We start from the raw sequence: 13,092 nt of genomic DNA on the forward strand, positions 1-13,092 counted from the left end.
ATGAGGGACTTAAAGATAGGGCAATGCCATAAAGTCAGAGGTAGATTCGGGGGGGATTGCGGGGGATCGCAGTTCCCCCGGGTGAGGTGCAGGGGGACGGGGCACATGACGAAGCCCCGCCCCCTGCTTCCGGCCGCCCCACTTCCAGCCCTCATTCAGCCAGGAGGCGGCAGGAGAAGAGGGAGGGTAAGTTGCTTCCTCCCCGCCTCTCCCCACCCCTGCCTGCCTGGGGCCAGGGAGGGCCTTGGCGGGGCTTCCTCGCACTCCCGCCAGCCTTGCAGGTCCACCGCCGGGCCCCTGATGTCAGGGGGTGTGGCATATGCTAATGAGCTATGCTAATGAGTTCCCCTAGCTCTTTTTCTACGAAACGACCCCTGCATAAAGTTCAGTATTGTGTAAACGGCTGGGACATCTGCATGTTAGCATTAAATTGCAATTATTGCTTTGTACAGCACTGTGCTTCTCTAATTGTAGAGAAGTGTATTGACCATTGATACAATACTGGCCACAGTTGTCTTATATTTATACAGTACGATTTCTAGGAAACCTAGAAGTAGCTTACTGGTACCTTGCCGTTTCTTCAGACTATAAACCTATCTGAAAACCAGCTGGACTCAGCCCCACAAGTTACTCAGACCTTTGTTTTATTCTCCAATATATATGTTCCATATTTAAAACTACCATGCTCTGCATTATAAACTGAGAATTCAGCATAAAGGGAGGCTACTGTGTGTGTCAGACACAGCTTTAATACTGAAGTAATAATTTCCTCGCATTAGATTTTTGGCAACCCAGGATGACGAATGCCCAACCTTTCACAATCATCAGTCCTGACTGTTGGTTAAAATTCACCAAATTATTTCCATATAAAGAAAAATACAAATAAAATACTTTATTATACATATATTACACAACTAATTGGATAGGGAATTCTCATTTTCAGACACAACCATCATTTTTGTTTTGTTGCACAGATGTCTATACTGGTGTAATCCTAGGTCATAGACAACTTAGAGCTACACAATCAACAAAAGTCATCTTCTTATGGGCACACTTCTGAATTAGGAAAGCCCTCTTCGAGCTATGCCATTTCCCCACCACAAGTATTTATTCTGCAGCATGGTTGCAATCTTCAAATCAATGTTAGCCCATCCTCAAGAGCCAAAGAAATCAATAGGTGGTTTTGGCAATGCAATTTTCCCAGTCCATTTAATATCCAGTACTTAGCTTTATTTAAATAGTCTTATTATAATATAAGTTTTAAAAGCATCTTTGCCATCCCTTTCTGTGTTCAAAATTCTGGACATTTCTGGGTAATGCACTCATGGTAAATGATCTGAAAATTCATTCTAAAAACTGACGTGAGCCACAAAGGAAACTGTATAAAAATAGGCTTTAAAATAATTCTTTTTTAAGGGGGGGGAGATGTGTGTGTGTGTCAACCACAGTTCCTTCTATGTCCCTGAGGAGTCTTAGATTTTGTATCATGGTTATAACACTGAGTTTTCCAGTTCTTTTTTTCCAAGTAAGGATGTGTCTACCTCTCCGTTACCACTAATATGTGTGTCACCATTGCTTTTAAGTGGCTCCAGAGCACGGTGTGCAAAGGTATATATCTCACTGTCAGTCATCGGTGTGGAGGACTCCTCAGTCGTAGATAGTTTGGACATTTTCCTGAAAGATGAAATTGGAGGTGGAGATGGAGGCTTAGTACTTATGGCCCCAGTAAAAGGCTGGTACACGCCTATCTCAGCATTTCCAGGAACACTCAAGTTATCCAGCAAGTGCCCGTAAACCATGGTGTCATCAATGACTGCATAGACATGAGATTCATTGTTCTTCCTCCCCTTTTTAAATACACCTGGTTTTGTGGGGAGCTGAGTGTTGACATTAGTATTATATACTCCCACCACTGGGGTCTGGGGATTTTCCTTTTTCCTGTAAAAAAAAAAAAGAAAGAAAGAAGCAAAACATAAAAATACTGCTTTTTCTGGCTTTGTTTTGATTTTTTTTTTGAGTTGTGATCGATGGTTCAAAATCTAATTTACTCACAGCAATGTGGTCATTTTAAGAAAGTCACAATTTATATTTGCAATGCCCCTTCCCCTGCTGCCACTACCAATACATGGATCTTGCAGATTCAACGGCTATCGCATTAAATGCACCCTATTCTCTAATTCAAACTCCAGCTTTTCCCCCTTGGATGGAAAAAGCACTTCAGAAACACCTGAGTGACCCGCTGCAGTTTGCTTGCCTGGGCTCTGGTTCGAGTTGCCAGCCCCATGCCAGAAAATGCCAGGAGATTTTGGAAGTGATGCCTGCGGAGGGTGGAGTTTCAGGAGAATGTGACATCACTTCCAGATGACACTCTAGGAAATTCCTCTAACCTCTATAATGCCGTTTTCCTCTCCGCCCGCCCCCCGTTTTTTTCTCCTTCTTCTCAAGCTATCAAGCTCTGGTGCAGGAAATCTTTCGTCTACATAGAGCAGGCAAAATGTCTTTTCACATTTTATTTTTACTTTTCACATGAATGTAAAAATGTAGCCATTTTTTTTGGGGGGGGGACCTGAGAGGTACGTGGTAACCTTCTTGTTTTTACAGTCCTGGGCAGGCAGCAAAACGAGGAGGATAAATTAAATAATTACATAAACTCTGGGAGAGCACCACCATACATGGCTGGAGGAGGGGAAGGGAGAAGGGCTTCACCTGTCATGGCAGATCACTAATTGTGGCGACTACTAGATGGGGCCTAGTGCTCTCAAAGAATGACCACTGATCTGCAGGCTACAGAGATTAGTGCCCTGGAGGAAATGGGCACTTCAGAGGGTGGATTCTGTGACAACACATCCCCAGCAATCTCCTCCTTCTCCCCAAACACTGTCCCTTCCACAGATCTCCAGGAATCTTCCAAACCAAGGACAGCAACCGTAATGTCTACCCAGAATTATGCTCTACATACATGGCTGACATGTTTATCTGCAAGTTCATTAAATGAGCACATGGCTTAAATTTTAAAACCTGCAGCCTGATACCTGTGAAGGTTACTTGAAGAACCTTAAGCAACAAAAGTTTTTAAAGCAATATATATATATTCACATATATATGAATAGATGTTAACAAGAGATGGGAACCGCGATACTCGTGGTGGGCAGAGTATTCCCTGGAGCTCCGGGCCGGCCGGCCACTGAATCAGCAGGAGCTCCACATGGAGGGGGCAACTTGGCTATTAGATATATAGATATGAACAGGGCTTTTTTGGTAGAAAAAGCCCAGCAGGAACTCATTAGCATAACAGCCCACACCCAACAGCAGAAACTCATTAGCATATTAGGCCACACCCCCATGTTACCAGAAGTGTGGTCATCCAGCCACACCCACCTTTTGCTTCTGTTTACCTTGTTTGTTGCAAAACCCAGGGCTTTTTTTGTAGCAGGAACTCCTTTGCATGTTAGGCTACACACCCCTAATGTAGCCAATCCTAATGAGTTTCTGCTGTTGGGTGTGTCCTATTATGCTAATGAGTTCCTGCTGGGAGTGGCCAACTCAGGAGCCAGCCGGAACTCCGTTCCTGTGCGTTCCTGCCCCAAAATAGCCCTGGATATGAATAGAATGTCAACATGCACAGAAAGGGGCCATAAAATACTCAGTGCAGCCTAAAAAGCTGGGTGATTAAAGAGTCTATCTAGACTCCCTAGAAGGAGCTCCCTACTTTGGGGGCACCTTGGAGGCACCCCTAAGGCCAATGCCTTGTGTGGCTTTCAGCTGAACCTCTGTCAGAAGATACCTACAGAATGAAAAAGTCTCCCACCTTCTCCCCTGCCCTATACACCGACTGTCTGAAACAGCCACCAAAAGAAAAGCGGAAAAAGTGTTCCCCTGTCAGACAAAGCACTCCTTTCAGTATTTCCTCTGATGAAATTTTCCATTTTCTTGCACGCGGGGCCTAATTTTCAGACAGAAAGAGCAAGATCACCAGACCTCAACAATAAGCATGAGGCAGTCCCCTACGAGTTTGTGCTGGTCAGCGAAATCCCGCTGACACTGGCTCAGGCGTTTCTGAAGCGTGGCTACCTAGAGAACAGTCAGCACTGCTTCCTCATAATGTGGCTTCCTAAAAGTAGGACAGGATTGGGCAACTCGGGGTTTGTCCCTCCCTGACTAGGCAGTGATACACCAAAGCAACAGCAATGTGGTTTGTGATGCCAATAAAGGGGAAGGAAAGTTGCACAAATAGAGGTCAACAGGTTTGGAGAGAATTAGGCACAGAAACCACCCAGTTTTAAATGGCAACCGTTATTAAATCACAAATCCATGGGTTTGACCTCAGAGCTGTTCTCCTCCCCTCCTTTTCACCTCACAACCACACTATGAAGAAGTTAGGCTGAGATTGAGCAGCCCAAGATCACCCAATGAGCAGTGACGGTGGGTTTCTCTGATTCTAGTTTGGCACTAGCCTTCACACCACACTTTTGATACCTGTATATGAATGGTATTTGACCACTTTTAGCACTCAAGCACACCAATCAAATCCCAGTTATTTTAAGAACACATTACTGTGTGCTGGACTAGAGCCTTTCTTCATGGTTTTGACGTGTCCAGCATGGGAGCAACCATGGCCAGTTTCACGATGAATGGAATTCAGGTAACAAGAAGCCAGACAGTGACCAAAGGATTACATGGACCAATTTACTTTGTACTTTTCTGGAGTTCAATCACCTAGTGTCAGCTAACACCGTCATAGGTTGGAATGTGTGGGGTGCTCTCTCTCTCTCTGCTTTCTCCCTCCCATCCCCCGCACCTCCTCAGCTTCGCTCTGTTATCTGTGTGGTGTCCTTGAAGGCTAGGCTGGGTCCTCTTTTCCCGCTGGGACTGTAACTGCTGTCTCTTTGCCCATGTTTGCAGGTGCCTGCTTATTGGTTTTACTGTATCAGGGGGGTCTAGTTTGAAGGGGGTATATCTGTACGTGTTGGCTCCTATCCCGCCATTCCTGACACAAGAGTTCATGGTGTCCTAAGTACTAGTCCTCAATAAACTGAAACTTCTGAAGGAACGTTGTTGAGTGTCTCGACTGGGAAGCCTGACACCTAGTCGTGCTCATGTTGAATGAAATCTTGATATGAATGCCAGAAGGAAAAAACCTAACCCTGTGCACCTCCTCTCTTAAGCTAACACTGGACTACTCACATGCAATAGCAGGTTATGCTTCTTTTTAGACCACTTTCCCAAGTTTATCTATACACATATCTCACTGCAGGGAAGTTGTGGGAGAGAAGAAGACCTTGCACGAGACTGCCTGGGGTGTACTAGAGTGAGCCTGCACCACACTAGTTAACAGAGGCTAGATTTTGGCGTTTTAACCAGGCATAATGGGGGCAAAAGCCACCTATGATTCTCCCAATGTGATCACCATTTTGTGTGAAAAAAGGATATTTTCCATGTGTGCTCAAGCTTTGGTGTGTGCAAATTAGTTCCCTCTAAGTTCTGTTTACATGTACCAAAGCTGTATGAGCATCAAAAGTACATGCATTGCCCTTTTCACACAGAATGGCAACTGTGCATATCAAGAGGAAGATGGATAGCATGCACGTCCATTATGTGTGGCTGGAGGGCCAAAACGAACTACAGTCAGTGTGTCCTATAAGAACAGCAGAAGGCAACAGTTTTCTGCTGCGGCTGTAGATATCCCACCCACCCCAACACAATCAGTGCTGTGATTTCTGACAACACCAGAAGAGAGAAGCATGCTCCAAAGTCCAGGAAAGTAAGTTTCCTGCAGGACTGCTGGATGGGAGACAAAAACAATATATTTTAACACCACTTGTGAACCTACTTCTTTTTCTTAATGCAGCATACAGCAATCCCGATAACTGTTACCACTGCTAGCACACCAGCCACCGCACCAATGATGATAGCCAAAGCTGTGAAGAGATAAGGGGAGAAAGTTATTCACTGAGATGTAACTGAAGAGGCAAGTTCAGCTCATCTGGAATCAAAGCTGCTGTATTTCCCTCACTTTTCTGCTTCTGAAATGTGACATGTCTTTATGAGTAAGTGGGCGTGCTCTGATACACACTTTTCTATGTAGCTGGAGAAAAATGCAAGGAAAACAGGATCTGGAAGGGACGGACTTGGGTCTAAATCCTCTCCTTGAGAGATGGATTTTTTTAAATGCACATTTAAAAAAAAAAAGCCAGGGGAAAAAAGCACAAGATGTATCAGCACATAAAGAACCAGGGGCTGTCTTTTCCATGGCTGACAGTTGGGTGGTCGTTTTGTTACTGACAGCAGCACGGAAAGCAGGGAGAGAGAGGGAAACAAAATGAAAACCACCACCAGATCATATACAATTTAAAAACAGGAGAAAAAACCCAGACCGTACTCTCTTGTTAAGAATACAATGTTTGCAGGATATTACAGTCAAATCCTCGCAGACGAAGACATGGAGGTAAAATCAGCTCGACTACAACCTAACATTATCTAAAGGCTCAGTTGCAACAGAAAATGCATTCCCAGGCTTGCATGTGTTAAACAAAAAGCACTACGAATGTTGCAATGCGCACAGAAAGGAACATTTGTACCAATTCTCCTAAAAGAGACTGGGTGCTAACTGGCAATTTCATAACGCTAAGGGTTTTTTGGACAAATGTTCTGGTTATGCAGTAAAAATATGAATCACCCACATCTTTGCTTGACACCCTTCCCCTTCCAACATTACAAAACACTTATTAACAAAAGCCATACTTCGCGGAAGCCAATTAACCTCAGCATAGGGTAGCCTAGTTATAACAATAAGTTCCTAGTGTTATCACTCAGCGAATGACGCCCCTTCCCAAGCCCACTTCTCTGTGATTCTGTGTGACCAGAGAGAGCAGTGGCACCTCATTTTTGGACTGCCCCCCCTCTCGAGGCTCACCTGGCACCTCTCTAACTGTCCTTCAGGCATGATCAGACCAAAATACTTTTTTATTCTTGCTTTTAAATCAGGTGGTTCTATCTTTTAAAGGGGTTTTCATGGCCTGGTTCTGGCCTGAGAACTGTTTTATGAATACCACTTTAGGCTTCTGAATGTTTTTATGATTTATAATTTATTGTGTTGCTGTTTTTTATGATTTTATTGTACTGTTTTTATGTTGTGAGCTGCCTTGAGGAGGTCTCTGGAGAAGCGGCATAAACATTTTGTAAACAAGTAAAAGCTCGTTGAAGCAGACTTCCTGAAAGGTGAACAGAGTTTGGGTCCAGTGGCACCTTTAAGACAACACAGTTTTATTCATGGTATAAGCTTTTGTGTGCAAGCATACTTCCTCAGATCCAGAGAAACAGAATTTCCTCAAGCCCTATGGTAAGCATAGAGCTTTTTCTCAAACACTAGAGTGTCCCCCCACAACATGCCCTGTGCGATGATGTCACTTCTGGGTGATGTCATCACACCAGGCACATTGATGCTTATGGGAGTGTTTGGGGGTGGGGCTCCCCTGCTGGTCGGCTGGGCTAAGGTGGATTGGGGGCCCTGAAAGCAGGTACACCCTGCCCCCGTCGGGGGGGGGGGCAGAAGACAACCCTAATTGATATTGTTTGCATAGCTGTATGGTTTTCAGTTCCAAAACTTGTATTTGACAACGGGATGAAAAAAACTTCCTTCCTTCCTCAAAGGACAGGAGACTTACAATCCCAGGGGTCATTTCATAGAAAAAGAGCTAGGGGAACTCATTAGCATAACTCATTAGCATATGCCACACCCCCTGACATCAGGGGCCCGGCGGTGGACCTGCAAGGCCGGCGGGAGTGCGAGGAAGCCCCGCCAAGGCCCTCCCTGGTCTCAGGCAGGCAGGGGTGGGGAGAGGCGGGAAGGAAGCAACTTACCCTCCCTCTTCTCCTGCCTCCTCCTGGCTGAATGAGGGCCGGAAGCGGGGCGGCCGGAAGCAGGGGGCGGGGCTTCGTTGTGTGCCCCGTCCCCCTGCACCTCACCTGGGGGAACTGCGATCCCCCGCGATCCCCCCGAAATGACCTCTGTACAATCCTATGCAGACTTACTCAGAATTCACTTATTCCTAGGTAAGTGTAAATAGTGCTGCAGCCTTCAGTTCAACTTGTGGCCACATTTCTTTTTCTCTAACAGCTCATGCAATTTGAGCATAATTCTAATGTTGAACAGCTCATTCCACTCTCCTAACAACTCTTAAAGGGGATGGTACGCTTGACCTGATAAGTCCTAGCTGAATGCTAGATATATGTAACCAGACTCTTGTGGTGCCTAGACAGGAGCCTTTAATTTAAAACTGAAGGTTCTTTTTCTGGAAGCCCAATGCCCAGGGGGGCTCTTACCAATGTTCCCTCTAAGCTGTGGAGTCTTGTGAGTAAAATTTCTACTTTGTGAGCTACTGACATTAAAGTTGTGAGCGACAGATTCGACTACTGCATAAATTAGTTTGTTCTGGAGCCATTCTTCCTGAGCTAAAACAAAAATGTGTGAGCCAAAGGCTAAAATACTGTGAGCTAGCTCACACGAACTCAGCTTAGAGGGAACACTGGCTCTTACATCTACTGAAGGAAGACACTTTCAAACGTGCGTGGTAGAAGTGTGTGAATAATAGGCTTGAATCCCTTGGTCTTTCCCTCGTTATGGTTAGCTATCAGGAAACACTGATAACAATCAAGAAGGTCACCCATCTGCATCGTGTTAATAAGCAGCTGCCTGCCAGGTCTTATGTTCTACTTCACCCTCTCCAACCCTTCCCTCATACTTCAGTTTCCTTACAACCCCTCATCACAGGCACACTTTTCATGCTCAGCAGACTGAATGCTTTGCAGAGCGCAGAACTGAGGGGCACTTTGCTAAAGCCTCATTTTTTGGATTGTTTTTCCTGTTGCAAGTCTGGTACGATAGAGACTATAGACCATCTCAAGTTACTTCTGCAATCGATGGACTGTACCGAGGTCTTTGGATCATGCCTATTTTGATCAAATATCAGCCTCCTGTTGATTACTGTAACTCGCTTTATGCGGGCTTGCCCTTGCAGTTGATCCGGATACTCCAGCTGGTGCAAAATGTGGTGGAGTATATGCTGACTACGTTACCTGTATGGGCACGCATTCAGCCGCTGCTATGTCAATTGTATCGGCTACTGATTGAGTACCGGATCCGCTTCAACGTACTGGTATTGACCTTCAAAGCCCTGCGTGGCCTGGAACCAACAGACTTAAGGGACCGGCTCTCCCCATAAGTGCCCCATGGAGCTTCGGTGGAGTACATGCTGACTGTGTTACCTGTATGGGCACGCATTCAGCCGGTGCTATGTCAATTGTACCGGCCACTGATTGAGTACCGGATCCACTTCAAGGTACTGGTATTGACCTTCAAAGCCTTGCGTGCCCTGAAACCAACATACTAAGGGACTGGCTCTCCCCATAAGTGCCCCATGGAGCTTTGTGCTCTTCTGATCAAGACCTGCTGGTTATCCCCAGCCTGAGGGACTTCAATTAAGCCTCAACCAGGGCCAGGGTCTTTTCTGCCCTGGCCCCAGCCTGGTGGAACGTGCTCCCATGTGAGATCAGGGCCCTGCGGGACCTTCTATCATTCTGCAGGGCCTGTAAAACAGAGCTGTTTCTCCAGGCCTTTGGTTGAGGCAGCGGGTGTCCAGTGAAATAAGCAGCCTCCCCTGCTGGAGACACCATTTCTACGTGGCCCAGATTAAACAAATTTAAGAGTCCAGCGGCACCAGTGTTGGAGACTGTGCAATATTTGGTGCAATCTTTTTAAAATTTCTTGTTTTACTATTTTAATGAACTATTTATTATTGTGTTTTTGTGATGCCGAATGGCCTATTTGTTTGTTGTGATCCGCCCTGAACCCATTTGCGGGGAGGGTGGAATATAAATCTGAAAATAATACTAATAAATAAATAAATCCTGGGTGATCTATACTAACAGATGCAGATCCAGTAATAACTTGATCTGTTACCAGATTTTTTACAATAGTGATTTAAGATGGGTTTTAATTCATCAGCGCTTCCTGGGGAAATCGTATATTGTAATATTTGATTCTCTGGTCAGACAAGCGCATTAATAAAATCAAAGTCTCATGGTGTGCACACGTAAGCCACCTTGGTGGCCCTTATAAGGACAGAAAGTCAGGATGCAAAACTTTTGTAAATAAATAAATAAGCAAGCAAGCACGGGGTAACTTAAATTGTACAATTTACCTGAGTAAACCTGACTATTTTGAACTTCATAAACTAAGTCACATCCATAACTAGGGCTGTGGTCACACGCACACTACATAATCCACTTGCAGTCCTCATTCAATGCACTTTCCAACTGGCTTTTACCAGTTTACACAGTAAAGCTCTAGTTGGAAAGTGCACTGACAGCTTAGGAAGCTGCTGAATGTGACCCCGAAAACATAAACCCTTACAGTCAGTGTTCCCTCTAAGCTGAGTTAGTGTGAGCTAGCTCACAGTTTTTTAGCCTCCAGCTCACACATTTTTGTTCTAGCTCAGGAAGGATGGCTCCAGAGCAAACTAGTTTCTGCAGTAGCCAAATCGCTCGCTTACAACTTTAATGCCAGTAGCTCACAAAGTAGAATTTTTGCTCACAAGACTCCACAGCTTAGAGGGAGCATTGCTTACAGTGCAATCCTAATGAGAGTTACTCCAGTCTAAGCCCATTCATCCTAAACCGAGTAGCAGGGAGGTTCTTATCCTCACTCTCCTTAACAGTTGCAAAGGAAAGAAGCAAACGGAAAAGTTTAACTCTTGGTAGAATTGATCTGGAATTTGTTTTGTGGAAACACTGTTACGTGAAACCAGACACAAAACTTAACACCAACCTGATTTTTTGTCAGCAATTGTCACCGCGAACTGCATGGCCAGAAATTTCATAGGATTTGGTTTACAGTTACTGATGTTTAACCAGAAATTATGATGCATATCTAGAGTCTTTGGCAGTGATACATCATTACGGCGTGAGATTTCTTCTGCATTTGGCCTCTGTTCTTTAACATGGACATAAGCCCATGCCTTCTCACAAGTAAAATCCTTCCATTCAGATAAGAATTGAAGTTGTGCCATTTTCTTCTGTGGGACGCTGATGTTCCAGTAGATGTTCATGTAGGAAGGCAGACCATCTACCCAGTTAGGGGTTTCTAAGTAAACTTTTGATTTTGGAGTTGGGGTAACTGTGAATATGCAGTCTTCTGTAGAGACACAAGAAGGAGATATGCAAAGTCATTTCTGATCTTCATTATTGTAAGGCGGAAGAGAACATTTGCTAAAGGAAATGTGGTCTATCACATTACCAAACAGAATTAAACTACCTCGAAACCTCTTGGTAACATGTTACTGTTATCGAGGTCCTAAAGGTTCTGTAATTTTTGGATACAATTCTGGAGCAAATTAGCCATTGGGATTTCCAGAGCTGCCTCCATCCAGGGAATTTCATCTTTACACCCTTTGAACTTACGATAACTTGCCACCTCTGGGTTGGGAAATACCTCGAGATTTGGAGGGTGGAGCCTGAGGTGGGGGAACTGGGGGGAGGTGGAGGGCACCAATGGGGTCTAATGCCATGGAGTCCACCTTCCAAAGAGGCAATTTTCTTCAGATAAACTGATCTCTATCGCTTGGATCAGTTGTAATCCCAGGAGGTCTCCAGGCACCATTTAATGTACACTCTGTGGGGGGTTAAGATACTGTATAGCTGCCATCCCCTTATACAAGGATGCCAACTCCAGGTCTGGAAACTCCTGGAGACCTGGGGGCAGTGCCTGCGGAGGAGAGAGTTTGGTGTAGAGATACAAGCAGGGTATAATGCTGTAGAGTCCACCCTCCAAAGCAGCCACTTTCTCCTGGGGACCCGATGTCTGTAGTCTAGATACAAATTGTAATTCCTGGAGATCAATCACACCCATGCCTCAGGAGTGTGATGTCTGTGCCCTGGAGCCAGAGGAGCTCATCCTCCTTACACCTTTGCCAACCATGCTGTCCTTAAAAATAGCTCTGTATGCCACACCTGCCCTGTCAGGCTTCCTGAACTCTCACGTTATTCCTTTCTGTTATTAGAATTTGCCCACAATTTTGGTTGAGAAGTAGAAATGGCAACTGGCAACTGGCAGGCAGCAGACGAGACAAGACATTGCCACCTACCAAAATAATCTTCTAGAAGCCGCTGCTTCGGGTCACCTCATCTCCCAATCGACTCAGCAAGGAAGCTGCCTGGCTCCTTCAATCACACAGAACTCCCTTTCCATTTGCCCTCCCCTTTACACTGTCACGCATTGCTTCTCCGCAACCTGCTCCACACTCTGCATCATTTCGTTTATAGCTGTCAGGGTCCTTCTCTATTTCAACCATGCTAAAGGGACTGTGAACCATACCTGAGAAATATTCAGGAGATACTATCAATAGACTAGTCCCCACACAGACGTGAAAAAATCTTGCTTTCCACACTAATGTACCACTTGGGCTTCTCAGATTACCCAACATGGCAGGCACTTTCCCGCTGCCAGCTCCAGGCCCCTGCGGCCACTCTTCACTCCAGCAGGAACAAAACTTGGGGGTGGGAAGTAACATTGCGATGTCACTTCCAGTTGTACTCGAAGTGACATCAGAATGCTCTAGGAATTCCCCAAATCTCTATGGGTTTCACCATAGAGACTAGGGAATTCCTAAAATGTCATGACATCACTTCTGGGTACAACTGGAAGCGACATCACTCTGCTCCCCCAATTTTTGCTCCCACCGGAGTGATGGACCCAGCTGGCAACCCTCTAGCACCATCCCATGCAATCCTCCACTCCCCCTTTGAGAAAGACCAATATTACAGGTTAATTTTTCCCCTTGCTGTCCATTCACCACTCCTATACCACAGGCTGCCCCCTTTAACTAAGGCTATGTAAACCTTGCACTTATTGCACACCAGATATAGATATATATTTTTTGTTATTTTAAAGCAGATTTATAATTCTTCACTATTACAGGGAACACTCTGGGGGAAACAATCAGACAGCATCTACTGAAATGTAAAACTAAAAGGTTGATCTTTAAGCACTGAGCCCAGGTGCTAATATGATGGTACTAAATGTAACCGTCCTGCTGA

The 13,092-nt window shown here is 45.1% G+C and overlaps 1 protein-coding gene across 1 annotated transcript in view; it reads right to left on the reverse strand.

The window, feature by feature from the left end:
* Positions 1–320: 320 nt before the first annotated feature.
* CDCP1 (CUB domain containing protein 1) overlaps positions 321–13,092 on the reverse strand; it is a 54,815-nt gene continuing 42,043 nt past the window's right edge. Inside the window, exons 6-8 of the mRNA XM_015416391.1 lie at positions 10,826–11,191; positions 5,831–5,918; positions 321–1,938 (exon numbers count right to left, since the gene is read on the reverse strand). Of these exons, the coding sequence (XP_015271877.1) occupies positions 1,491–1,938; positions 5,831–5,918; positions 10,826–11,191 (902 nt within the window). The 3' untranslated portion in view covers positions 321–1,490. The remainder of the gene's footprint in view (positions 1,939–5,830; positions 5,919–10,825; positions 11,192–13,092) is intronic.

Source organism: Gekko japonicus, unplaced genomic scaffold (genome assembly GCF_001447785.1).
Source record: "Gekko japonicus isolate JY-2015 unplaced genomic scaffold, Gekko_japonicus_V1.1 scaffold1504, whole genome shotgun sequence".
NCBI classification, from domain to species: domain Eukaryota; kingdom Metazoa; phylum Chordata; class Lepidosauria; order Squamata; family Gekkonidae; genus Gekko; species Gekko japonicus.